The sequence below is a fragment of the Dermacentor albipictus genome, chromosome 2, assembly GCF_038994185.2.
Source record: "Dermacentor albipictus isolate Rhodes 1998 colony chromosome 2, USDA_Dalb.pri_finalv2, whole genome shotgun sequence".
NCBI classification, from domain to species: domain Eukaryota; kingdom Metazoa; phylum Arthropoda; class Arachnida; order Ixodida; family Ixodidae; genus Dermacentor; species Dermacentor albipictus.
The window spans coordinates 194,132,697-194,160,063 of record NC_091822.1 but is presented as its reverse complement, the minus strand read 5'-3'; the positions used below and the strand labels follow the sequence as shown (position 1 = coordinate 194,160,063).

The window sequence follows — 27,367 nt, the reverse complement described above, 5'->3', positions numbered from 1 at the left end:
AACGTCAGTTATTTCATGCTTCCTTTCTTCTATCAGTCTTTCAAGATGGTGATACAGGCTTACAAGGTGGCTTTCAAGTGATGGCAGTGCCCTTCCATACATCGCCTGGTTTCCATGCAGTACAAGATTTTGAAAGCAAAAGTACCACCATACATATCATCATCATCATTACCAGCCTACGTTTATGCCCACTGCAGGATAAAGGCCTCTCCCAGCAGTCTCCAATTATTCCCGTCTTGTGCCTGCAAATTTCCTAATTTCAACACACCGCCTAGTTTTCTGCCGTTTTCTCGACTTCGCTTCTCTACCCTGGCACCCATTCTGTAACTCTAATGGTCTGCCGATTATCTGCCTAACACATCACATGGCCTGCCCAGCTCAAATTTTTTTTTCTCGTAATGTCAACTAGAATATATTTTTTTCTTCTGATGTCAACTAGAATATCCGATATCCCCGTTTGCTCTCTTATCCACACTGCTCTCTTCCCGTCTCTTAATGTTACATCTAACATTTTTCATTCCACTGCTCTTTGCACGGTTCTTAGTTTGTTTTATATGTATACATATCAGCAATAGTAATACTGGGCCTAACAACATAGTTATTGTAATACCAACCTGGTGTCACTGGAGGTGTAAAACTGCTCGCACAACCTCAGGTAGCTGCATGTAAAGACTGCTGATGGTTTGCACCTGCATCAAATTGCGCAGTAAAATCAAAATGTGGGGTTCAACATCCCAAAGCTGCATAATCAATTCGGTATGAGGGATGCGATAATGGAAGGCTAGATATTAATTCTGACAACCTGTGGTTCTTTAACATGCACCCAAGGCATGGCACACAAGCGCTTTAAAGCACAGCTCTTAGGTGCCCATTCCTGGGCTGGGCATTCCCATCCCCCGGCATAACCGCGCAAACGTGCTCATATCACTGCTCGCGCATTCATTGTCGTCTTCCTTCATAGCTGGCTCCATTGCCACTAATCATGCCAATGTTCCCAAACTGCCCCTCCCTCTGTGAAGGCACTGACGGCACTGGCCCACTGCCAGTCGGTGCAAGGATTTCGGTCTCAAAATCTTTGCCTCAATATATCGTGAAATGAAAACACGTATACAGCTGCACTCAAATTTCACATTAGGGAGTATCGTAATTGACAGACACTTTTCACATTCCACACTCATCAAAATGCATCTCCCAAAGCTGGTAATCAAACCTGTGATCTCACGCTCAGTAGTAGAACATAATCATGGCCACTGAAGTATCACAGTGGGTAAAATCACATAGTGACAACAAAGTAGCACTAGTTGCACTCTACCAAACTGCTTGTGCTTCTTGGCCTGTTTATGTCATCACAGCTTAGCCAACTGGGGAAAAAAAAAAAAAAATGTTAGTGCAGAAGAGGGAAGAAACATGGACAAGTCCAAAATACTGGGTTTGCCGGGAAATAAATGACTTAATTTCACAAGTGGCAAAGAAAGGTGTGCTGTACTCTGTCACTTTTGGGCATATACTTTCAGTTTCACATGACCAGCGCAAGACGCATCAGTGTCTGCAAGCAGTGGTCTTCTTATCACAGTGCGGAAACATTGCCACTCGTTGATGCGTCCGATGTTGGTCAAGCGATCACGAAAATGAAAGTATCTTCAAAAGTGATTGTTTGAGAATACAGGCCAGACAGTCCGTGTCCTCAATTTTTTAGCAACACCTTTTATGATATTCCTTTCACGCATCGTCTGTGGTCATATTGATGCTCTGCCCTGAATGGTGGATGATAAGAGTGGAATAAAATTGTGCGGAAGGCATTTCTACAAAATCTTGGCCCATATCTCAACCACTTTCATGCTGTCACTACACAGATAAACGAACGTAGTCAATGCATGCACCAAATCTTCATACGCAACTACTACATCGACTAGGCTTAGCTAGTCTTGGTTTCAAGAGAGAGAGACAGAAAACATTTATTTGGACCATCGAGGTCGTTACTCTTGAGGTCAAGTGGGTGGTGTCCTCATTCCAGGACACCACTGGCCATGGCTGCTCAACGTATTTGCTGGACAAGAGCTTCTTGTCCCGCCAGGGTATCGCTGGTCAGCTGTACTTCCCACCGCTCGAATGACGTGCTAGGCATCTTTAAGTGTTGAGGTTTGCCCCCCCACCCCCACGAGATGTGAAATAGTGTAGGCGTGTGTCGCCGAACCAAGGGCAGATGCAGCGATATGTATGTGGGTACATTTTGCTGTATCTGTGTAGGTTTGGGAATGTATTGGTCTGAGTAAGTGTGAGAGCTACTGCCTCTTCAGTGTTGAGCTTTCTGTGAGGGGGAGGATAAATCCTGTGGTTGAGTCGGATTCGCCGAAGTGACAAAATTGACAACCATGCCGGTGACATATGAAAATCAAAGTATAGCTATTTCTGCTCGACTCGTGGCCAAATTAGCACATGGCCATGCAGTTGGAGTTTGAATCATCACAAGGCATGCCCTGTAAGGTGCCCAAAACTTCGGTTGTCATTATACATTAAGTCTATGGGGCTAGTGATGGTGCCACGAAGTTGTCCAAATTATTGGTCAGCCACTGTATACAAATTGTTAAATGTAATGCACACGCGCAGCCAACACTGCAATACTTCGCATAACTTGATAACTGCTAGCCATGAGCACAGTCAGGATATGAGAATTCCTTTTTGGATAGGTCACTCAAGAATCCACTGACACAATTTTGGCTTGATTTTTGCATACGCAGTCGAACCCACTTATAACAATACCAGTTTTAACAATATATCGGTGATAACAATGAAAGCTGCCACACCGTCAACTTTTGTATTTTTTCTATGGGCAAATAACCCACTTACTACAATGTCCCCATATTGCATTATTAGTTATAACGATGAAGTCTGGCTGCTGGGTGTCTGTGCCGAAATACTTGAAAAGTGAAATGCAAGCCACTGCACGATCGCCCACCACGCCAACTGCCACTGTGCGCTACTCTCCATGAGAGATGGCCACCAGCCTTGCAAGCATCTCTTCCGACACCCTTCCATCCCTCCGAACACGAATGGGCTGTGCCCATAGCTCTGCGCCATAATACCCCCCAAAACATGAATGGGCCACGCCAACTGCGCTGCTAGCGCTGCTCTCAGATTGCTCGCTAGGTCATATGGCTGGGCCCTCGCAGTTGGTTCTTTATTCTATGGCTCTCATTCCATGCAATTCTGCTAATGGATTAAGTCACTTGTGCTTGTCTTTGTTCACTGCGCCGAAGTAGTTTCTCAGCCTCATTTGACTTACCACCGAAATGGAACATGGCTGATCCACCTGCTTATCATTGGCAATGCACAACGTTGCCAGTGGAAAGAAAGCCCACTGCTATAGACTTGGAAATGAAGTGCTTCTAACCGATGAGGCGATCGTCATGAACGTGCTTGTATAAGATAGTGACAGCCACGATGGCAGCACTAACATGGTAGGGCAGGCTGCCTCGACATAGTGCCCTCAGGAGGTCCTGTAGATGATTCAGTCCTTCATGGGCTCGTTTTTTCAAGGGACCTTCTGCTTCACTACATGGAGCACATGGATGCTTTGGAGAAGGATGAAAAGCAAGCAAGGCTGACGGACATGCAGTTTTCTCGTGCAAGCCAGTGGGAAGCACATTTTGAGATGCTTCTGGCAATCATGTGCGTTTCTTCTGGATTTCTCAAGCTGAGATGCTGCCGTAACAAACATCCCGCATTTCTTAAAAGGCGCTTTTTGGGGCCACCAAAGCGATGCCTCGGTGGAGCTCGTATGTGACTTGCTGCCCACAGCCCCTCTTTGCAGTTGTTATAGCAAGGCAATTTTTGAACACTGACAGCCCCGGCTCGTTAACAACGCACGATTGGAGTTAAATGAGTAGAGGAAGGTGGTGGGGAGGGGAACTGGCCTCCCTGCCATTATAGTTTTCTCTGGACAGCTACGCCAGCCCCCATTAAAAAAATTTTTTTTTCATGCAACCTAGTTATAACGATTATTCGTTATAACAATAGCATTTTCGCAGCACTTGAATAGCGTTATACATGGGTTTGACTGTACTATATGTTCAATGCGAGAAAATAAACTCAGCTGTAAGTTAAAACCTGTGCTGTGTTCTCCACATTTTACCTTTTTTCTACACTATAAATCCTCTTCATGGAATATCGACTTGCCCAAAGATACATCCTATCAAATGGGAAAGCTATGAAATAACTATACATATTGTCCCAGGCCAAATCCACTGTCACTGTTTGTAGACAGTGGCACTTGCAAGAAGATTTTAACGGCATGCAACACCACTAAAATCTACCTTTGTGCTTCATAATCTGTGGTGAAAGCATCTAGGCAGAACCAAGTGGGTGCCTTCTGTGCTTAATATAGTTGCACAAACAAATTTTATATATGCCTCCTAATTTCTGAAACAGATGTTGAGCCAGATCAGTGCAATTACTCTTAAGAATGGCACAACAATTAGCAGCAATGTGTATGACTCAGTTGTTTAGAATATAATTTGCTTTTTGAGAATATAGATTTCACAATACTGCAAGTATGTATACAGGGTGTTTCCCATACCGTATTTACTCGAATCTAACGCGCACCTTTTTTCCGATAAAACGGGTCCAAAAATTGCATGCGCGTTAGAATCGAGTACAACCAAAGTTTTTAGATTTTCGAGTTGGCAAACTGGCTTCGAGAGGCGGCCCCGTTTTGTCACCGTTACGAGAGGTAGCGCTGCAGTTGAGTTGAGATCTAGTCCAACGAGCGAGGCCTGCCTCGGCCATGCGTGTTTGTCGCGTTTTTGGTGCTCGCGCGTTTATCACGGCTGTATTTCTTGCTTTAATGCGTTCCGCTAATGCATTAACTCTGTGCAGTGAGCGTCCTTACGTGGATGCCGTGAAGTGTCAGAGCGGATTCTCAACATGCCGACGAGCAGCGCGCCGGGCTGTCGTTTGGGATATGCTTCGGCAGTAACAAGTCCCATGCCACGACATTTTTTCAAGCCCCCAAAGGACCCTCAAGTATTGAAGGCGTGGGAAAACGCGATCCCATGGAAAAACTTTAAGGTGACGTCAAAGACATACGTTTGGGACATTCATTTTGAGCCTGCAGACATCATAAGCTGTTATGAGCACATCTTGAATAGTCAAACTGTTACAATACTGGGAGGCAGGTGGACACTGAGGAAGTGCACGGTGCCTCTAATTTTTCTAAACATACCTGAGCATCTGTCAAAACCAAAGGCGCTCAAGTCAGCAAGAAAACCACCCAAAGTGAGAACAGTGGTTTCTACCCAAGTTGCTTCCTGCCAAAGTGATGGGAGTTCATACGACGAATTTGATGCAAGTGACGACATGGATGGCGGTGAATGCGCCGAAGTCAGCATGCTAGAAGCTGCGCCCTGGTTTGCTGTTATGCAGGACGGTCAAGCATTTGAGTCGTGGCATGTGCAGACTTCGACCATTCAGGTTATATTCTACAAGCTCGAGGAGTTCAGGGGCATTGTACGCATCGAAAAGTCCGTAGTAATCAAACAAGACTTGGCGATTGAACTTAGTTCAAGAGGTGTGCTTCTCCCGCCGTGCAGCTACATTGTCGACATCGAGAAAAATGGAAACATTCAGACTCAACTAACAAGCTAGAAGAATGTAGTAACATTTCTTCGTAACATCGATGCCCTCAAGATTTGCACTGGGTGCAAATGCGAGTTGTTTCCAGGCATTTCATCTTCAATGACGGCTGTGAAAAGGTAGGGTGTGTTGCGAAACAAGAAATGCAGGGTGCTGTCAGATCAAAGCTTGTGCCCTTCATGCAAGAAAACGAAAAAAAAAAAAAAAATGTGGATAGAGTGAACCCCCCCCCGAAAAAAAAAAAAAAGCAGAAAACTGAAGCCACAATGTGAAATTAAGAACCTAAAGAAAAAGGCCATTAGGGCCAATGTCTCTCGCGAAAAAGCAAAACGAGAGCTGGGTACACTGACGTGCTGTTTGTCAGAAGTTTCAGTAAGCGAAGCCAACAAAGCAATGGAAAATCTTCCACAAGCGTAGCAACTTGCCTTTCGGGCAGAATTGAAAGCGGCAAAAGCGAAATCGCCACGAGGATGCATTATGAACAGGAATGGCTTATGACTTGTCTTCTGTGAAGAATTTCAAACCCAAGAGTTTATAGACTAATGGCAAAGATGAAGCTCATGCCACTTCCAACGATCACAAAGCTGAGACGAATGATGAAAGGAATGCCTTGTGAATTTGGCTTCAACAAGGTATCTCTTGCCAGTGTTGGGGCCTTTATGAAGAACCGTACAGGAGTGCAAAGCTATGGAGCCCTGATAGTGGACGAGATGAAGGTGCGACAGGTGTTTGCATTTAACAAGAGTACCTACAAGGTTGACAGCTTTGTTGACTATGGAGAGGGCCATGACTCAGAAACAACAGCCGACCAGGCTTTGGTCCTCATGCTTGTGCCATTGTTTCACTCTTGGGTGCAGCCGATTGCAAGTCTCGCGACAAGACATGCGGCCCCTGGAAGAATGCGGGCAAGGCTTACTTTGGAAGCCATTTTGGAGCTATGTAAGCACAATGCAGTGATCATCGCTGTAATCGGTGATGGTGGTGCCAGCACTAACAAGGCCATGTGGTCATGTTTCGGTATCAAAGGCAAGCTTCACGCACCGAAACACAAAGTTGACCATCCTTGTGTACCTGATCAGCAGCTGTACTTCCTTTGCGATATTCCCCACATTATCAAGTGTATAAGGAACCATCTTCTGCGTCACAAATATGGCATGGTATGTGGATTTGAATGCTTTTACTTACTTTTCATCCTTAAGCAACTAGAGAGTGATTTCTGCAATGGAGCACCTTTTTTCATCTCACTAATCATCCCATGAAATATAAACTTTGACCACTACTGAGAACTCCAAGAAGTAGACGGCAAACAGCAGCTCCGTGTGGTACCGAAGTTGACAAAAGAGCATGTAAGCCCAGACAACCTACGAAAGATGAATGTGAGAGTGGCTGTAAAGGTAAACGAAAATCTATATCTATATTATCATCTATATGTATTTCGTAGTTAACTACTCTTTGTCTATGTGCATGAATGAATTTTTATAAAAATAAAGCTGAAAATTTTTACAGTACGCTGTTCTCAGCTTTTCAGCCATAGCATCGCCATTGGGATAAAGGTCTACCAGCGGTCAGAGAAGCCTGATCTGAAAGACTGCCATGCAACTGCTGAATTCAACGTCAGGGTGAACAACCTGTTCAATGCCCTCAATGTAAAGCTTCCCCGGCTTGGAATACAAAGTTCATCAAAGGAAATTGAGGTAAAGATAATATTTTATACCTTCTCTTGCATTGTTGTTAAAGGAATTAGCTCGGTGGTTCATTTTGAAGGTCATCCAAGAGTTCCTTGATGCTGTAAATGGGACCGAGGAAAACCATATCGCCAAAGAGGCAGTGATGGCTGCGTCGCAAGTTACTATGGAATCTCTTCGGGTTACACTTGCGTCAGTACGGGACCTTGTAGCAGACCTTCTCTCTAAAGGAGTGCATCATGTGCTCAAGGGCAAACTCAACCAAGATCCTCTAGAGGTAAGCAGTGCAGTTTCTTTGTTTATAACCTTGATGTTTGCGAAGTTTGTTTCATAAAGAAAGCACCTTGTCATTTCATTTTTTTTCCAGAGGATTTTGGTGCGACAAGAAGCTACGGAAGTGATGAACATCACCCCACTATATATATAGACAACTTCACCCCACACATATATAGGCTTCTGAGCTTGTGTACCCCAATCAGTACTTGTGTCACAGGGAACTTGAATGAGGAGCAGATCTTTTTGCTTGCCACTGTAGCTGACAGCATGAAAAGGGGAAGGAAGGACAAACTTTCATCCCATGAAAGCCTCCAGGAGAAAGCAGAAGCAAAGTTGGCGGAGATATGTTCTACTATGCAGAATGCAGCACTGACAGCCCCCGATCATGGATACTCCACACCAGCAGCGCAGGACGATGTTATTTACTACTTGTGCAGCTACCTTGTTCACTCTTTTTTCAAACATAATAGATGCTCTGACTGTATACGTAGCATCCAGTTTCAACATGCAGAGTGCCCAGAGGCATTTCTTACTTTGGAGAGGGAACCTTAAGCTTGAATGCCTCAAGTTGCCATCATGGGAGCTTTTCTGTATGTTTCGAGGCATTGAAAACAAGATTTCAGATGAGTTGCAAAGGAACCAGCTCTGTTCTGACACTTTTTGGGCCCTTCTTGACGCACTTGGGGACTGTGATGCGACAAGTGTCGGTTGTCCCATTCACAAGAACACCACTACTGCAGAGCTTCTTCATTCATACATTGTGCTACGAATGCATTTTGCTGCAAAAGGTGCCTGCAAAAGCCTCAGCTCTCCAGAAAAGGGCGCATTTGCCAGAAAGAAAGTCAAGCTAATGTGAAGGCTTCCTGTACAGCTCCTTCACTGTAAACAGTTTTCTGATTATAAATATGTCCCTGTAAATAGTTTACCTGCTGCATTCCCTTTCACAACATCAAATAAAAATTGCAAGGCATTTTTTCTTGCTTCCTTGCTGGTTGTTGAATTTGTTGGCTTTCCCGCAGTTTTTTTGCCCACGTAAGACGTGTTCAGGTAAGATTGGAATATGGTTGAGTATTACGGGATCCTGGGCTGATTTGTTCAGTATACTGGCGAAAAATAAACGTCAGTTACAAGGGGAAGCGGAATGAAAACGAGCGCACTGCCCATTGTTTGCCCTTTCTTTTTTTGCCCTGCCTTACGTGCTGTTTCTTTTTTTGTAATGTTCAGATACAACTAAAAGGCACTTTTCACTAAATCCAAGTAAAATGAGAGTGAAGTTTCGTTTCTGCTTCTCGTATAAGAGGATGACTACCAATGAATGTGGTAGTCACTTGCCAGTCCCTTTCAGGAAGTAGCAGACGTCGCGTAGAGACCGATCTTAACACTACCGCAGTGCCACCGCCTGGTCGACGATGGCGCCGACCCGCTTCGCGCCACTGGAAGGCCGCGCTCTTTGCCAACTGAACCGATCTAAAAACGTTGAGTACAACCCTAAATATGCATTACCATATCGCCATCGGCATGTAAAAATGGCCGCCTTGTACGCGCTTCTAACCTAGCTGCCGTAGCTTCCTCCATGTGCATACCTCCATGTTGTTCACGTAACCAGGCGCTGGTGTAGCCTAGTCTACTGCCTGTCTTCTTGTTTTCTGTGTTTTTTTGATCAGCATGGAAGCACCGACTCCGAAGACACGCAGAGTTCACCATGATGCCATGATAAAAGGAAAGTTATGTGCGCAGAGACAGACGGAAATCAGTCGGCATCACGGCCGTTCGGAGTTCCCGAAACTTGCGTGCGGGACTGGCACGAACAGAAGGAGAATATTTTTGCCAGCAAAACAACAAGGAAGTGTTCCAGTGGTCCGAAGCAGAGTCGCTTCGCCGAAACAGAAGAGCTGCTAGCGGAATACGTGCAAGAGCAGCGAGCGGCACAGCGGCCTGTGACGACCGATCTGCTCAAAGTACGGGTGATGCAGTTAGCCCTACAGAAAGAGCTAGCATTGTGAAACATAGTTCCAGCGCACATTTGAACAAGGACGAGGCGAGAAAGACAACACGAACGCCGGACTTCAACTGAGTTTTATTCATTGGAAACAGGGCTTTATGTACACAGGGGGAGGGGGTGGGGGACTGCTACTGTGCAGGAACACTCAAAAATATATCCTTGGTCTAGGCAAAGGTCATCACAGGTGTCAAAACAAAAATAAAAAGAGAAACTTTTCCCTCTTTTTTTTTTTCTCTTCTATTTACGTCACTCAATGTTTCACAATGCTAATCATAACCAACTAGCCCAGCTGTCCAAACTTAGAAAGAGCTAGTGCGGGGTGACTTCAAAGCGAGCAGGTGCTGGCTATCAAAGTTTATTAAAAGAAGAGGCTCTTCTCTTCGAACACGGACAGGGATATGCCAAGAATTGCCCAAGAATATGAAGAGAAATTGCACAGTTTTCAGCGGCACGTTTTGAAGTTGCGCCATAGAAACGGCTACCACTTCGGACAGATTAGAAATGCCGATCAGACGCCGCTTTACTTTGACATGCCTGCCACCACAACCGTTGAAAAGAAGGGGGTGAAGCAAGTGTGCATTTCATCTTCTGGCTACGAAAAAACTAGAGTCACCGCAATGCTTTGTTGCACTGCGGATGGGCACAAGCTGCCCTCGTATCTTATCTTCAGATGGAAGACGCTCCCGAAAGGAACAGTGTTTCCGAGTGGCGTGATTGTTCGCGCAAATGAAAAAGGTTGGATGACTACAGACTTGGTTGCTGACTGGATTGATAACGTTTAGCGGAAGAGACCCGGCAGCAGTTTGGGTCTGCGTGGGATGCTTATGCTCGATGTGTTCGGGTGCCACCTTGACCATGGCATTAAGGACAAGCTGGCTGCATGCAACACCAACCTTGTCGTGATACCAGGCGGCATGACATCACAGCTCCAACCGCTCGATGTTTGTTTGAATAAGCCAGTGAAAGGTAAAATTCGGGTGCTCTACACCGAATGGCTTGTCAGTGGCTGCCACGAATTCACGCCCGCCAATAAAATGAAGTGTGCCTCGCTGCAGGACTTTGCTGCATGGCTGAAAGATGCATGGTGCCCGATCCTGTCTGCCATGGTCAACAAGGCCTTTAAAAAGTGCTGGATTTCGGATACCATGGACGGCACAGAGGATGAAATGCTTTGGTCTGTTGATAGCGATACGGAGTTGTCTGACAGCGAAGACGAGTGATATCTATTGCCCCACGCGACTCATACTGGTACAGTGAAAATATTGGCGGCAAAGTATGCCGCTTCCATTTGTGTTTTTATTCATCGCAACTTTAGCGAATTGTGAATAAATCTGTTTTTCCAAATGAGAGAAAATAGCATTTCTATACGAAAGCATGAGGTGCGTGGTATTGTACTCTTCTTTTTTTTTTGGTCATGGAAAACGGATGCACGTCACAATCGAGGTTTTTTAAAAAAAAATTAAGTTCAAAATTTAAAAAAAATTAAATTAAAAATTTTTTAAAAATGTTTTGGTCACAGAAAATGGGTGCGCATTACAACTGAAGGCACATTAGAAATTAGGAAATACGGTAACTTGAATCAAGGATTTAAGAAGTGATTAACTGCAAGTGGGTGAAACCAACGACATACGGTTTTTCATCACATGGCACTCCTCAAAATATTTTTGTATTCTGCCTAATTAGTTCATTCACCGAGATCAGTTAGTCAAAATTTTTAATATTCACTTTAGGGCCAAATGTACTTCGTTATGTTGTGGAGAAATTTCAGAACCAATCCAATATTTTTGGCAATGTACAGGCTCGTCCACTCTTAGGGTGAACACGGCTCACCGTGGCCGCGCTCCGCGGGCCGCCAGTGCGTCCGGAGCGGCGGCGCATCGAAGCGAAGCGGCGCAGGCGCACACGGACCCAGGGGAGGCGCTTCGCGTCGTCTGCTACTGCGCTGGAGCGCGCCGCTCTGGCTTTGCTGTAAAGTACGCTTCACTAGACCCAGGTAACTGAGCGACCGAGGCGGCGTGGCGGGAAGGCGCACTTCACTTACTGGAGCATTTTCCAGCTAGTTCGGTCTACAGCTTGTGAACAGCCTGCTTAATCAATATACATTAACAGAAACAAGCTGATCACCACATAAATCACTTAGCATGTTTTTAATAAGTGATGAGGGTAAAAACACAGTCATTTCTTCGCGCTCTTTATTAGGCTGGTGCCATTTTATTTGACTCTCATAGCACTTGGTGTAGCATACCGAGAAACCTATTAGGCGCGCTCTTCTTCGTTGGAGTCATCATGTGATGAGCCTAGCGCGCCATTTCGCGCATGTCTTGATGCTAGAACGAATGTGCTTAATTGACCTTTGACCTAAAAAAGCGACCGAAACCCACAATAAATTCCACAGAAAGTTAGAGAACGATTGTGCAATCATGCATCATCATGTTTGCCATCGATTTTACCATTAAGGAGGGCAATAATATTACTTCGACAGCAACTAAGAAGTGACATCCGCTACTTCGCGACTTTCTTATTGACGCGTTAATGTCACTGGTAGGGGTGCATGGAGCGCTTTAGGCGATGTTCGAAAGAACTCTCCCCTGCATAGCAACTGATTTGGCGGCAGTTTTACTCCCCCTTTTCATCTTTCTACATCATATTTTTGTTGTCACAGATTGGTTAAAATCGCCGAAGCGGTGCCGGTCCTTTGACGGCTGCCTGACGTGAGAAGTCGCATTCTTATTTAGAGGAATCGTCAGTCAGTTGTTTGATTACATTGATTAGGTGGAGTGAAACATGTTGCGCCGTCGTTTATTTGGTTGTTTGTTTTTGTCTCCTTGGAGTCGATGCACACCGCATGCGAATACCCTTTCTGTCCATTTTGAATAGGTAATTGAATGGATGGATAAATGGATGCACAACCTTAATAAGGTCCTGAGGTACGCGACTCAGCGCGCTGCGGGCCGCTCCCACGTTGGGACAGTCAGGCCTTGCCCGACCGCATAATTGAAGTGGAAAATCTATAATCTACATGTCTGTTTTCTAGCTCAAATTACGTCTTGCCGGGTAATTAAGTCGTTACTCGCTTGTATTTAATTTCAGTACTTCCTCGGAATCGGTCATATGTATATTCTCACTAGCATATAATTGTGCGGTATGCGTCACGAAGCGGCCCATGGCCTCTGCGTTACGCCATATAGGGGGGCATCGGATAAATTTGGAAAAAAGGAGGAATTGATTTCTCTTATTTTAGGGGTTAGGGGGGTGGCGAGGCTGAGTGGGTAAAACTCAAATATGGATACGGCACAGGAACCCTTGCCTTGAACAAGCGATGCTGTTGCCGTCATGGGGAAGTGGCCGGTCCGTGTGTTGGACGAACGTGGCCACGATAATTAAACCGGCGGTCATGAGGCCGGCCCGGTGTCGTCTGCCGACAGCATGCCAGTGGTCGGCCAACGGGCTCGACATTTGTAAAAGCCAAGCCCGGCCCAAGCCAGATTGCTATGTTTGGGCCAGTCTACTTTTTAACTGACCATGGGCGTCAGCCGGATCTACCACCGAGCCCCCCCCTCCCCCCCTTTTTTTGGCTTAGGTCATGCTACTCCATTTTAGCTTAATATGGTGATGTGGTGCAGCCAACGGCTGCTCAAGTGAGTGACTGGCCGCTCATGAGTTAAATATTCTGGGATGACTCGTCAAATCAAAAGACACCAGAGGTGTTTCCATTAAATGCATTTCTATCGACCTGCATGATGAATTGCATTTTGTTCGGTTGTCGGTTGCCGGGGCACTTCGGCGACAAAAACGCTGTAACAGTGCAGGATTTTATTTCCCCGGTGCACTTTCGGAAACTGGCCATGTCGCGGGTACCGGAAAAAGAAAGACGACGCATTGTAGATCTGTGCCTACAAAACTATTCTCAACGCGTTATATCGTAGATGACAAAAAGGCCACTGAAAACTGTGAATTGAATAGTCCAGGCTTACAAGAAGGATGGAAGAATTGCGGATGCTCCCCGTAAAGCCCGGCAAACAGTGACCACTGAAGCTGAATACATGACCATTGTTGCGGCGGCTGCTGCAAACACGACCTTCATCGCTCGGGAAATTAAGAAAAGCCTCTGGCTGAGTGACGTCTCTTACACGACTATCAAGCGTCGCCTCTGCGCCCCAGCCTAATAAAGAGCGCGAAAAAATAACTATTTTTACCGTCATCACTTATAAAAACATGCTAAGTGATTTGTGTGGTCATAAGCTTGTTTGTGTTAATGTATATTGATTAAGCAGGCTGTTCACAAGCTGTAGACCGAACTAGCTGGAAAATGCTCCAGTAAGTGAAGTGCGCCTTCCCGCCACGCCGCCTCGGTCGCTCAGTCACCTGGGTCTAGCGAAGCGTACTTTACAGCAAAGCCAGAGCGGCGCGCTCCAGCGCTGTAGCAGACGACGCGAAGCGCCTCCCCGAGGTCCGTGTGCGCCTGCGCCGCTTCGCTTCGATGCACCGCCGCGCCGGACGCACTGGCGCCCCGCGGAGCGCGGCCACGGCGAGCCGTGTTCACCCTAAGCGTGGACGAGCCTGTACATGCTGCGTGGTGATTTTTTTCAGTGTATAAACCAATTTTTGTTTTTGCAATGTACATGCTGCACGGCGATTTTTTTCAGTATCTAAAGAAAGCCAGCCAAATATGAAATGAACCCATATGACTGCAATCATGCACTATCGTATTGCAGCACTTTCAACCGTGGTTTTAGCAAAAGAACCGCGCGTGCGGACCGTGGCGAAGTGAGCGGCCGCGGCTCTAGGCATTGGCTTCATAGTGTGTCGGCACATTACATGGCAGCACATGGAAAAGACAGGCTGTGGTCTTTGATAAGTGAATGGTCCATGCGCACAGTTCTTTTGCTCGAAGCATGGTTGAGAGTGCTGCAGTACGATGGGGCATGAGTGCAGTCATGTGCTGTTATTTTGTATTTCGCAGGCTTTTCTTAAATGCCAAAAAGAAAAAGATCACCATGCAGCATGTACAGTGCCAGAAAAAATTTGATCAGTTATTTCTCCATCCCCTCTAGAACGTAACGAAATGCACTTGGACATAAAGTGAATATTAAACTTTCTGCACTACTGATTTTAGTTATTTAACAATTAAGTGAAATATAAAAATTACTCTAAGGAGTGCCGCATGACGGTGAAGTACATGTTATTGGTTTCATTCAGCTGTGGTGAACCACTTTCTTAAGATCCTTGGTACAAGTTCAGTGAAACGTCTTGCATAGTTTCACAGCACTTCATTCACAGTATTGTAAGGACACAAGGCATTGCTGGTTTGGCCGGCTGGTGAGATAAAGAGTGTGAGGTCACCTCACCTGTCTTTCAGCTGTCCCATGAGAGCAGGCTGGCTGCTGTTCTTGTCTAGCAGGCGCAAAAGGTTCCCTTGTGCCCCTTCAAATGGCTGGCCACTCTGCAAGCTGCAATGTGCACAACAGAACATAGCTGCTTTCTACAAAGCTGGTGCAAGAGCATTCATTTCAGCTTGAGCACTAGAGGAAACATTTAAAACTTCCTGCTGTAAACCCTACACTAAACTCTTTTTGTAAAAAACTGATTGCCTGAACTTTTTTGTTCGAAGAAAAGATTTCACTTACATTTAGAAGTGCTTTTATATGAGGTTAAAGCATTAATTGAAATGTGGGGTTTATTGCACTAAGACTGCATAGTGGGTTACAAGGGACGCTGTAGTGGAGGGCTGCGAACAGATGTTGACCACCTGAGTAGCAGCAGTACTTATCCACAATAGACAATGCTGCACAAGTTTGACTATAAACAAGACATGCATCGAAACAATGGAGGAAGCAGATATAGTGTTAGCAATAGCCAAGCCAATGCATACTATAAAATAAGCGACTCGCAAACGGCAATATGCAACTTCATGAATGGCTGGATCTCACCCGAGGCATTAAACATGCCTCGGCAAAACAAGGGAAGACAGATGCGTCTAAATCCTATATATACCAGCCAACACCCTCGACTCAACGGGAGAGGACAACCCTAACGCAGCGGCACACAACATAGCTCGAGGACTACACTTTCCGAGCTGCAAAGAACGTAGACCCCTCGACAGGGCTCTCCCGAGGTATGGGAATGCAGTGATGGTACTGGCCTATGCCATTCTGGAGCAGCCAAAATTGCATTTCAGACAGTAAAATGGACTTTTGGAGCAGGTTTATGAAAGTGATTGCAAAATATATTATATGGGGCTTATACAGTGGGCAGTGCACGTGAAAGCAGTAAGTGGTCACTGATTTATAAGTTCAATCCAAACAGTAAAGATGACCCTTCCACCCTCCCTTTATCGCAGTGCTTACTGTGGGCTGCGACGGCGCGGTGGTGTCTTCAGATGTGCTGCAAAAGCACTTCAAGGGCTTAAAGAAGCACGGAAGCACTTGGATGTGCTGCATGCAGAATTCGAAAGTGTTTGGAAAACCTTCAGCACGATCTCGCTTCTATAAATGTATCCTTTAAGATGGAGCAAGCACTCTGGGAAAAAAAAAAAAGCATTGCCAGTGGTGTGAAAAATTTATTTTTGCTGTGATTCACGGATAACCGTCTAATTCAAAGTACTGCGATGGTCGACAAGCAGCTTGTCAACATGCAGCTTGATGTGCATTGCGCACCATCGTGAAGTGGAGATATGCGCGCAGGCCATTGACGGGCACATATAACACTGTTATATTAGGCTGTGATCAGCGAATTCAGTTTGGAGCTTTCTGCCTATACGTGAGCTTTCGCCATTCCTTTCAGTAAATGCAAAAACAAGCCTTGCGAAAGCGTTTGCAGTAGTTGCTGGCATGCCACACGTAGACCCTATCTTGGCTTCCGGTCACTGCAGTCTAGCCTGCGATCTCATGTCAAATCACCGAAGAGGTTTACTAGTACGAATATATTGGAGGATAGCTTGCCTCAATAACAGAAAGCTCACCTGCTCGTCTTCGTGCATAGCGTTCGCTGCCAGCGTTTCCCTGTAAACATTACAGTTACATAAGCTTCAGCTGCCGTGAAGCACGAGAAGCAGTCAGGGGTTTTTGTATGCCATCGTGTTCCACTCTTAAAGGTGAAGCTTAAGCATCCTCCAAATTTTTTTACAGCTCCGCTGGTAGCCCACATTCATAGAGTGGAATGGCTGGCATATTTTAATGCGATAGTGCTAAGGGCCCCATGTCGCAGAAAATCTGGTGTCGGCTTTGGCGTCACGTGTCCCCGTGAGCGAAAATTACCCTTTATATTTAAGTATACGTATATTCCACGCCTTGCTATACGACATGCGGTATATTGCCACACCATTCTATCACTCAAGTTGCTAATAACTTGTTTTACATTTTCGACAAGTTTTCTCAGAATTTTGAGAATGACAGGACACAAATAAATGTAATGAAACAAAACACTGACAGCACATGTTATGTTAAATTTTATCAGATTGACATATTAAAAGTGCGACAAAATAACAGAAACCTGAAAATGACGTAATTTTTTTGCACGGCTGCCTACTACCTCTGCGATCAACTCACATAGGGAGCCACGTTTCTACCAGAAAGCTTGCCTTCGTGCATAGAATTCGCTGCCGGCGTTTCTCGGTAAACATTATGGTTACATAAGCTGCAGCTGCCGGGAAGCATGAGAAAGCAGTCCACTCTTAAAGGCAAAGCTTATGCATCCTACAATTTTTTTTTTCGTGACCGCACGATACAGCAAGACTTAACCAGTGGCACTTTGTCAGTATCCAGTGGTGAAACTTGCTGTTTGGAGCTGAAGCTGCCAATATCTTAGAAGTGGCTGAACTCCAGTCTTACTCTGTGAAATCGCCAAGCCAAGAAAAGTGGGGGATAGGCGACAAAATTAATAGTGGCAAAATTGTTCACGGCTGCCATGTAAGCGCCAATGTGTGCGTTATGTTAGAAAAATCGAGCGAGACACCATACATCGTCTGAAAATTTGGTCACTATCTTAAATTGGTCATATAGGAGAGGAGCGCAGGGCCTGGCTTGGTGCCAGTGTGATCGCTCGCTGCCGCCTCAATAGAGAGGTTGTATAGATGCCAAAGCAACCCGCGTGTATCGAGGTGGAAAGTATTGAATATAGACAGCAACCCACGGAAGAAACAAGCAGTACGATTCCAAGCTTGATTGGAGAGGCCCGACTCAGTCCACCGCAGAGCTAATCTGGCCACTGGTCCACACCATGCAACTTAATGGGCCCGTGAAACAGTTCGGACAAATTTTGTAGACACGTAGGGTACAGCTAAAGTTAATCGTATGCACCACAATTTGTGTGAAACGTCTCATATTATGAGAGCTACGGATAATTACAAGTTACCCTCCTCCATAGTCATGCATTTTCTCCTCAACTTGTTCGCCAAGCGATCAGGGCTAAGCTCCGCCGTCACTGGCTCTGCGTCATGATGGCACGTCGTGTCGTCGACTTCCGGTTCTCTAGAAGCGCGCGCGCGTGCGAAGCCTCTCCAAACTCTCCGCCAGCTGCTTGGCAGTCGACTCCAAGCGAGAGCTATCGAAGCAGCGTGCATTGCGAGTATTCTGTTGCAGCGCGAAACGTGTCTGGTATTCCAGTAACCACAGGCGAGCTGGGTGTTTCGACGGAACGGTGGAGGCATAAACTCAAGCTGGTGTAGGAACTTTAGCGTAGACGTACGTGAGCTGCCTGATCGGTCTCCATGGTCCAGCCACCCGTTGGCACAGAGCTTAACCAGCCAAACAAAGAGCTAATATTGCTCTAACCAAGTGTAAAACATTTTAAACATTTACAAAAACAATGTGTTAATGATTACACTCCAGCAAAAAATTTACACCAGCAGCAACGAAGAATACACTTCGTTACTGCTACTGTGTGTGGTTGAGCTCTGTGCCACCAGGTGGCTGCAGTGTACAGACCATTCACATTTGCGCTTCTGCTCATCCAGTGAAACGACACGGTCAAACAGCCAGGCCCTGTTCCCTTGTGCTTGCGCGCTTACCCTAATACCGGACTCGAGAAACGCTATTGCGTTAGTAATCTTTCGGTGTAAAGTGACGGCCGAAAACGCGCAAATCCTGGCGCCGATCGGATAGCGGCAGTCCGCTCGTCTGCTGCCTTGCAGAGGGACACGATGTCGTAGCTTTACATATTACCAGTTGCTACATTTGCAGTCCACAACGAAACAAAGTCGAATCATAATGCTCGCAAAAAGACTGAGACCAACTCTGACCGCGGAGCTCTTGTCAAAATGGAGCACGTTGTAACATAAGCAGACGACGCTTGCTGTGTGCTGGAGGTGCTTAAAGTGAGAAATTGTTCTTGTGCATTCTCTTTCTGTTAGTTTCTTTTTATAGAAACAAATTAACTAACATTCCAATTATTATGAACATCATTTGTTCACCATAAAGGTGGAAAACTTATTGACGACATGCCCTGGGCAGCCAATCAGATAGCTTTCCCTACTGACGTCAATTCGGTGATTTACGTCATATGGGTAGGGGCAGCTGAAAATTCCATCGAGCAGTGTGCTTCGATCGGCAGGAATGTACGTTAAAACCTTATAATAAATTACATGCTTTAGGCGGAGCACTTAGGTGGGTCAATTAATGATCAGAAGGACCTACTCTAGTGGGGGCTCTGGCACTTCTCAAGTGAATTGATTTTCACTTTTCGCCCAAGCATTCCCGCATTGTGATGATGCAAATAAATTTCAACTTCAAATTCAACTTCAGAGTACGTTTGTACAAAATGGTCAAAATTGTTTCAGGGTCCCAATAATATGGCACTGGAGGGCGTAGTTCCGTTTTTGAAAGCCTGAGCAATGCCTTCGGCACAGAGTGCGTGCAGATTGTCATATTTTGCTGAAATGTAGGAGGCTATAGTAGAGTTCGCCTCACGGCGGAGTTCAGCGCAATTGGTGCAGCGGTAGCATTACTGGGAATTGGAAGACAGAATGACCAGGTACAACATCCCCAACCATTACACGATGCAAAGATGCACTTAACAACTCAATAGATTGCAAGCTGTCCAGTGGCTACAACTACGAACCAAATCATACAAGAGTCCAATACTAATGCACGCTATTTCTCCAGAAATATACACAATGAATAGATGCAAAATGTCTAGCACTGGAGCCATGCTAGAACACATGCTATGGGAATGCCAGGGACTAATACATGATAACGAGACCAAGACCTGTACCTCCACTGACAGCCCCCACGCGCGATGGCAAGCCGCGCTGCTCAGTTCGAAACTGGAAGACCAACTCTGGGCAGTCCAGAGGGCCAAGGAAGCTACCGGGAGACAAGAACACTTGGCTGTAACCTCAGCGGGAGCCCCAGCACTCCACTCCACTCCACTTGCTCCACTCGCACTCCCCTCCCTCCCTCCCTCCCTCCCTCCCTCCCTCCCTCCCTCCCTCCCTCCCTCCCTCCCCCCCCCCCACACACACACACACACACACACTCACACACTCACTCACTCACTCACTCACTCACTCACTCACTCACTCACTCACTCACTCACTCACTCACTCACTCACTCTCACATGAGTTCCACGTGCACCCAAACCACGATAATACATGGCCGTTTTTGAGTGTGGCTGCTGTGGCTAGAAACTGAACCTGCTAGAACACAATACCATAGCCACTGAGGGGTGTGTGTCTGTGTGTACACACGTACACAGATCAGTTGGGGGGAGGGGATTTCACATCATTCATTACACAAGCCTCACTGGAAACTCCTTGAGCAGAGCATTGTTTTCCACGTGAGAGACAGTGGCACAATGACATGCTTTCATTGGACAACTATACACCGGAGATCAGAATCCGATTTTTTCTTGCTTAGGTGTCCCACTCCAATGTAGGAACTCAGAACCAGTATTTTATAAAATCCCAATTGCCAGCTAGAAGAGGTTAAATGAAACATTACTGAGGACAATATGAATTTCTGCAAGATGGCCTCTTGTCTTGAGAAGTCTACTTGCAAAGTTACGCAATTAGTGGACAACATGAACGTTTACAGCAGGAAAAAGATGCTAGTTTTTTACTCTTACACAATAAAATATTGAGAAGAAAGGGGGTTAACCGAGGGGCCCGATTTTTATTAATTGCATCATGATATGGCTTCTCGTGATATGAGAATAAAATATTAACACACATGTGCGACACCTTACGTTGTAGAGTTGCTACAGAGGCAGGTAAAACAACATGGCTAAAGCTATCTAGTACCTCAATATGACATGCTTTGCTTATAGAGGGGGGAGGAGGGGGGGAGGTGAGAGAGAGCACTGACCATCTCAGGAAGTGGTAGGCAGCCTTGCAAGTGTCGCCAGCCGCCAGGGTACCCAGCTGGTTGTGAGGCATGCCCGACCCAGCGTCTATGGACAGGGCCTGCCAGTAGTAGCGGGCAGACAACGCAGCCCAGTGACCATGCTCACGGTCCTCGAGCTCACTCAGGTAGCGTGCTGCAAGCAGAACAATGGTGATGTGAACCACTAACATCAGTATCAGTCAAGGCCAAATCGAGTTTCTCTGTAAGGTCACATTTTCCTTCACAGCAGACACCTTAAAAAAAAAAAAAAAACATTGCCCTGTGCACTAGTGCTGAACTTCTCCTAAAGAAGTATTCTAAACATGTATTTTTGTCAAGGTAGGAAGTGATGAGAATAAACAGAATGAAAGTGCTTCACACTATCGTAAGGCAGCTGCACTTTTCAGCACCGCACTGTGAATTTAACACACGGAAGCACTGAGAATTCAGTGAAAGTTGCATCCACAAGGATACCTACATTTAATTTATATAAGCATGAAAGTACGGTATTGAAGTAATCGGTGGTGTCAACTAATTACTAATCAGTGTTTGTGTGAATATCCAACTTCAGAGGTGGATAACTTTGCTATTAAAGTAACAACATGAATTTGGTGATGATAGTTACCTTATCACCAATACACTCACCTAGATCACCTAATGCGATAAGAAACCGATGGGCAGCCTGTCTAGCCCATGGCTGGTTCTCCTCTGGTAGTGGACAGGATCCATCTTCGGCTGGACGTTTTTGGGACCAACGAGTCCCTGTACACATTGTACACAAGGTGCTTGTAAAATTGTGCAGCACTCATTGTGTCAAATGAAATCTGACTGGTTTCAAAAGAGTGAGATGCTTTTCAGTGCAAAACTTAATGAGAAGCAAACAAACAGTTTATAGAGTTTGCTGCAATAATTACTAGAGTGAACTCTGGCGCTGCGATTGTCCAGCCACCATGGGAATCATGGGTAGTAAATGGATTTGTCTGGTCTTCATGCTTGTGGCTTTGTTTACTATGCTTTGTCTGCCTTTATAGGCCTGAATTCCAAAGCAATGTATACTTTTCTAAATGTGGAAGGCAATAAGACTTCATGAACAAGCCTAATCGCTACTATTTGCAGCGGTTCCACGTGTCAAGGTGGCCAAGTCAAAAGCTGCTAAGCATCTCAAAGTGCTGGCTTGCCCACACAAAATTCTTAAGAGGAAACTTTAGCTTGGGTGCTCCTATCTAAATACATGTAAAAGGAGAATTTGTTTCCCTCAGCAACCACTGCACCAAATTTGACAAGGTTTGCTGCATTTAAAAGAAAAACTTAAAACCTAGTGACTGTTGGTTTCAAAATTTTGATTTAGGTCGTCAATTTTTTAGTCAAAAGTAGCAAAAATAAAAAAAAATTCAGAATGAAAGTATCAAGTTGCAACTCTGCAACTCAGCTATGAAAAACGTTATCACAATTATGGGAATCGCATCTGGTAGTAGGTCTAAAGCAGACAAAATTGATATGTTACACATGAATCTGAAAAAATTTGGCAATAAGGAAATACAGCTTTTGCAGAACCCTTGTACACAACGTAACAAATTCACACAAGATATAAAATGACATATCGAGTTTGTCCGTTTTTAATGATCTAACGGGTGCCGTTTACAGAACTGCAATATCTGTTCTTGATGCACAGCTATTATATTTGTAAACTTTGTGCTTCTATTTTTTTTTAAACTTCCGAATTTTTGAAAATCCTTTTACCAAAATTCAGGCCCTAAATCAATATTCCGCTTCCTTCAGTCATTATAATTTAACTTTTTCTCTGAAACACAACAAATTTTATTAAAATTGGTCCAGGGGTTATCTCAGGAAAACCTTTTTGCATTTTACATGTATTTTAATAGGCCACGTTGGAGTTGGGCCCGAACTAAAGCTTCCTCTTAAGAGCGTTGCATACCACTTGTTGACGCATGCGTTTGTGGCATAATGGTTTCAATATCGGACTTATGTTCGAATCCTGCCGTCAGACAATTTTATTTATGTTTATTTATATTGATTTATAACACAGTACTTTCTTGAAAATTATCAGTTTGCAAATTCACCAAGCCGTTTAAAGCCAGAAATGCGAGCTTTAGGCAAATCCGTGTACTAACCATCATTCCTACATTGGCTGAAGCGGCATGCTAGCGCCAGAGTTTCTTCTACTAATTACTGTAGGAAATGCTATGGTTTCACTGATAGCATTGATGTGGCCACATCAATGTCCAGGTGCACACCACAGAACATCTATTGCACTTACCTGTACAAAACACTTCCAAGCTATGCTTCTGTACCTTGAGCTTCACACCTTGAACTAACTGTTATGAACATGCCTGATTGACTGATTGTGTTTTTAATTCCAAAGCAACATAGCGGCTATGACTGCAGACCAGATTATAGGCAAATATTTATTTCTTCTTGCACGTCAGGGCCACCCTCTTTTGGTGTACGAGCACAAATTACGAGTTAAGAGTGGTTTAGCACCGATTGTATTGTCTATAAATGTCTATTTTGTCCTTTGCACCTACATGTGCCTATTTTTGCGTTTGGCGCATTTTTAGGGCACTATTCTTGTTTAAAAAGCAGGTTCATATTTCCACAAGACCTGGCAGCATTGACAGGCGCTGTTGGTGATTGCACTGCACTTGGCAATGTGACCTGGCAAATAAGTGCTCGCATTGTCAATGTTATTCAAGCTTTTGAGGGCCTCTGCCAGCTGGCTGACATTGGCTGACAGAGAGAAAGGGACAGCATGTTGAGAATGGTGTGCTGTAGACTGCAACTTTGAAAGATTGCTGGCTGTAGATTGCAGTGCATGTGTGTAAAGTGGAAGTGTGCCAAATCTGCTGGAAGTATACTATCAACTGTAGTTACGTGGTCTCCTTTTCCAATGCCTCCACTTCTCTTGTGGTTGTACAGGCGCACGTGCCAATGTCAGCTAATCTGAAGTCTAACAATAGATGAACAATAAATTCTGCCATTGCTTTGCTTTCCCTTTGTATTGTTATTAAAGTATTCTTATAATAATAAGAATACTTGTTAATAAATACTCTTATTAGTGTGTTTCGTGTGCCCCCCCCTATGTAATACCCTCTCCAAGAGGGCCTTTGGGGTATTTGAATAAATAAATAAAATAAATAAAGTAAGTTTATGTAAGGAGATGCATAACCCTGTGTTCCAACACCTGATAAAAAGAGAAATGTTTTCCAAAGTCATAGCGATATACAAAAGGAGCTTAAGAAAGAGTTCTAGTGAATAGTTCACGAGTCACGTCACAGGTATTGTACCATAACACAAATTTAATGCATTCCATGTGCATGGCAGCAACTGTCTAAAAAGCTTGTGCAAAGGTGCAGTCTTTCTTCATTAAGGAACATGAATGTCATTTTTTTGTTCAAAGAAGTTTTGAAAGTTCTTATCAGGCAAACACAAGAATCCCAGAGGGCTTGAAGACATCAACCCAGGTCAAATTGAAATATCTGGCGAATGCCAATTTCAGGATCAAAATATTGAAACTTTGGGCTCATGGGAATGCATGGGCATTCCTATCATCACCTTTGTCGATGATGGGCGCTCGTTTTCAGCCTACAAGCTTAATTGAGTGAGAACAAGCACAATATTGAACTTAACAATCTAGAGGTGATAATCACCGTGTTCCTGTCCTTACATCTTTTTACATAAATTTAAAAGTGCATCACTTGTTTTGTTTTTTTTCTTACTGGAACATTTGCTGACTTCAATGCACTGAGCCTGGATTTTAGCTGCTCTCATTATTGTTTAGCAGCCCTTCCTGGCATATTTTCTTATTTTCATCTTTCCTCTACTCAATCCACCATTGTAAGCAGGAAAGTTTGGCTCTTAAATATATGCTACCTGTCCCTAGTGATAGAACAAATGTTTTTGAGCGTGCTGGCTGCATCATGCAGTTGGACAAACAAGCAACCTCTCATGTGCTCAGTAAAGCCCTGTAATGCTATGGACTGCATGGACAATTTGATAGCTGCCTTTGAAACCTCAGAAGGAAATGCTATACCAATTTTATACAATGAAAATTGTATGAAATGAATGAAATAGTGCCTAAAGTGAGGCTCTAGTACCTGCCTTAGGTGCCTAATACCAACATTTTAATACCAACTTAAACCGCAATGGAGGACTCAAGATCACTGCCACACCACTTCCACCACCAGGAGTTAAAAACAATACAACAACAACAACCGAAATTAGAAATCTACAGCAGCAGAAGTATATTAGTCAGTCACCATGACAGCTAAAGGCCATTCCAAACAACATGTTTCAAATATATTACCGTGACACTGCGGGTAGTGATTATGTACAAAATATAGTTTTGTAAGGCGGTTTAATTAAAAAGCCAGAATGTCGCACGATACACTGGTCTGTTGATCAAGCGTTGGGCACTGAACGCGCGAGCTCTGTTCTCGAGCCGCCCGAAGCACAGGCCTGTCTTCTTCGCTACAGTTTATTGGACTATAATTATAGTCAGAATGATTAGATCAGCTTTGCTTAGCTTTCCTTGCTCCAGGATGTCATTTAGTGTCTAGAGGCATTCTCCGCATGCTTCACCGAGAACTTGGTTGAACTAGTGCTGGCATCCACTTCTTGAAGTCATGGAAACGCTAGCACATGTCTATGTCTCGTAAAAGAATGACACATTAAGCATAATCAATTAATGACAAAAATTGTGCACACTTGAGGAAGGTGAACATAACAATATGAAGCTGTGTAATTATGCACTTGATCATTCAATTCAATTCAGGTTTATTCAACATCTGTCAGATATTTGGACCACAGGCAAAAAGCCTGAAAAAGCTTGACTGAGTCTGTGCCCTGGAGCATGGCATACAGTGGTATAAATTACATACATGTACAGGAGAAAATCAATATGCAAGAAATGCAATAAAATCTACAGAAAACTACAAAACAATGCAAACAAGAGATAAATATATGCTTAAAGAAAATCCATAAGGTATACAAAAATATAGTGAGAAATTCACTGGATCAGAAATGAAAAGAAATAGAGAAAAATTGTATTTCAACAAAAAGTAAAACAATGGAGATTTATACATATATGCTTCGTAGCTCATTCAAGGAGATAAATGTAAAGGTTATGCAGAGCAGAGGGGAGTATATTCATTAAGAGCGACATTTTTTGCATCAAAAGTGCTCAGCAAGCTAGGAAGTGTGTGCTGTATAATTTATCATGAATAATTTGTATGAGTGTGAGGTACATGCCATTGCTCAGGGAAACAGGTGTTTCTTTCAATGCTTGAAAACGTAGGTATGTTTTTCATATCTTTGATATAGGTGAGAGCAAACTAATAATTGAAAAGATGTGTGAATTTCAGATCTGTGAATCTGTGCCAGAACTGCCATGAGTGTGTACAGTGTACTTCCGTCAATTCAATGTTACAGTTTATTCAATCCTGAGTCGAAGTCCTGACTGGCGCCCATGCATTCCCATGAGCCCAAAGTTTCAATATTTTGATCCTGAAATTGGCATTCACCAGATATTTCAAATTTGACCTCGCAGCACGCACACATCTCACCCCTATGATGACCCCAATAGCAACCCCTTTAGTGTCAGCGTCTGTCTTGGCAGACCTTAGCGGACGGTGAATGCGTTGAACACACGTCATCTCCTGTCCAAAACGCCTATTTTCAGTCTGCCCTAGGAGGATTTTCAACCAATAACCGTAGCTCGCAATGTCTGACTATGATACCTACCTAGTTCTAACGCGGGCATTTTCTTTTCTTTTTCACCAGAAAAGCTGGGCCTAACATTGCCTGCACGGTGCAATTGAACACGAAACCAAAACCAGCTTTGTGACATTTGTATGCCTTAGCAAATAGTACTGCAGTGAAGGTGACCTTAGAAACTGCATGGCAAAGCTGACTTTAGGAAACCAGCAGCCATTGTGCAACACATATTCAACATTCCTTGCTAAAATACTGGTAGTGCATTATATTTCCACTTTGTTTAAGGGCTTTAATTTGATTTATAAATTAGTTTCCTACTTTAGACACATAAAAAGAGGGCGCGCATATTATTTGGAGGCCTGTTAACATAAAGCAAATACTGCCAAATGAAACAGTGGTGTGTCTTGGCATTTTTTTCTGCATTTTGTTTAATTTGACTTGCTGAATAAGTCAACCAACTTCGTCGGCCTAGTCAAAATAGCAGGTAGAATTAATGGAGGTAAATCATATGCTGCATTTCGGCAAATGAATGAGAAATGGAACTCAACTCACCCCTGTTCAGGCCTTGGTACTCCCAGATTAGTGGCATGTCAACATTTGTCTCCAGGTTGAGTTGCGATTCCGCCTGAAGCCGAAGCAACAGGTGGTGGTAATGGCCCCAGCCAGAAAGCAGGTGCGCCCGCAACTCAACCACACACTCCTCCTCTGCAGAAGCCTGCAG

At 44.4% G+C, this 27,367-nt stretch overlaps 1 protein-coding gene across 2 annotated transcripts in view; it reads right to left on the bottom strand.

Annotated features, from left to right (window-relative positions):
• Smg5 (Smg5 nonsense mediated mRNA decay factor) overlaps positions 1-27,367 on the bottom strand; it is a 63,320-nt gene that overhangs the window by 29,557 nt on the left and 6,396 nt on the right. For both annotated transcript variants that reach the window (XM_065427497.1, XM_065427498.1), the window contains exons 4-8: positions 27,199-27,361; positions 21,559-21,675; positions 20,896-21,067; positions 14,943-15,044; positions 615-689 (exon numbers count right to left, since the gene is read on the bottom strand). In XM_065427497.1, the coding sequence (XP_065283569.1) occupies positions 615-689; positions 14,943-15,044; positions 20,896-21,067; positions 21,559-21,675; positions 27,199-27,361 (629 nt within the window). The remainder of the gene's footprint in view (positions 1-614; positions 690-14,942; positions 15,045-20,895; positions 21,068-21,558; positions 21,676-27,198; positions 27,362-27,367) is intronic.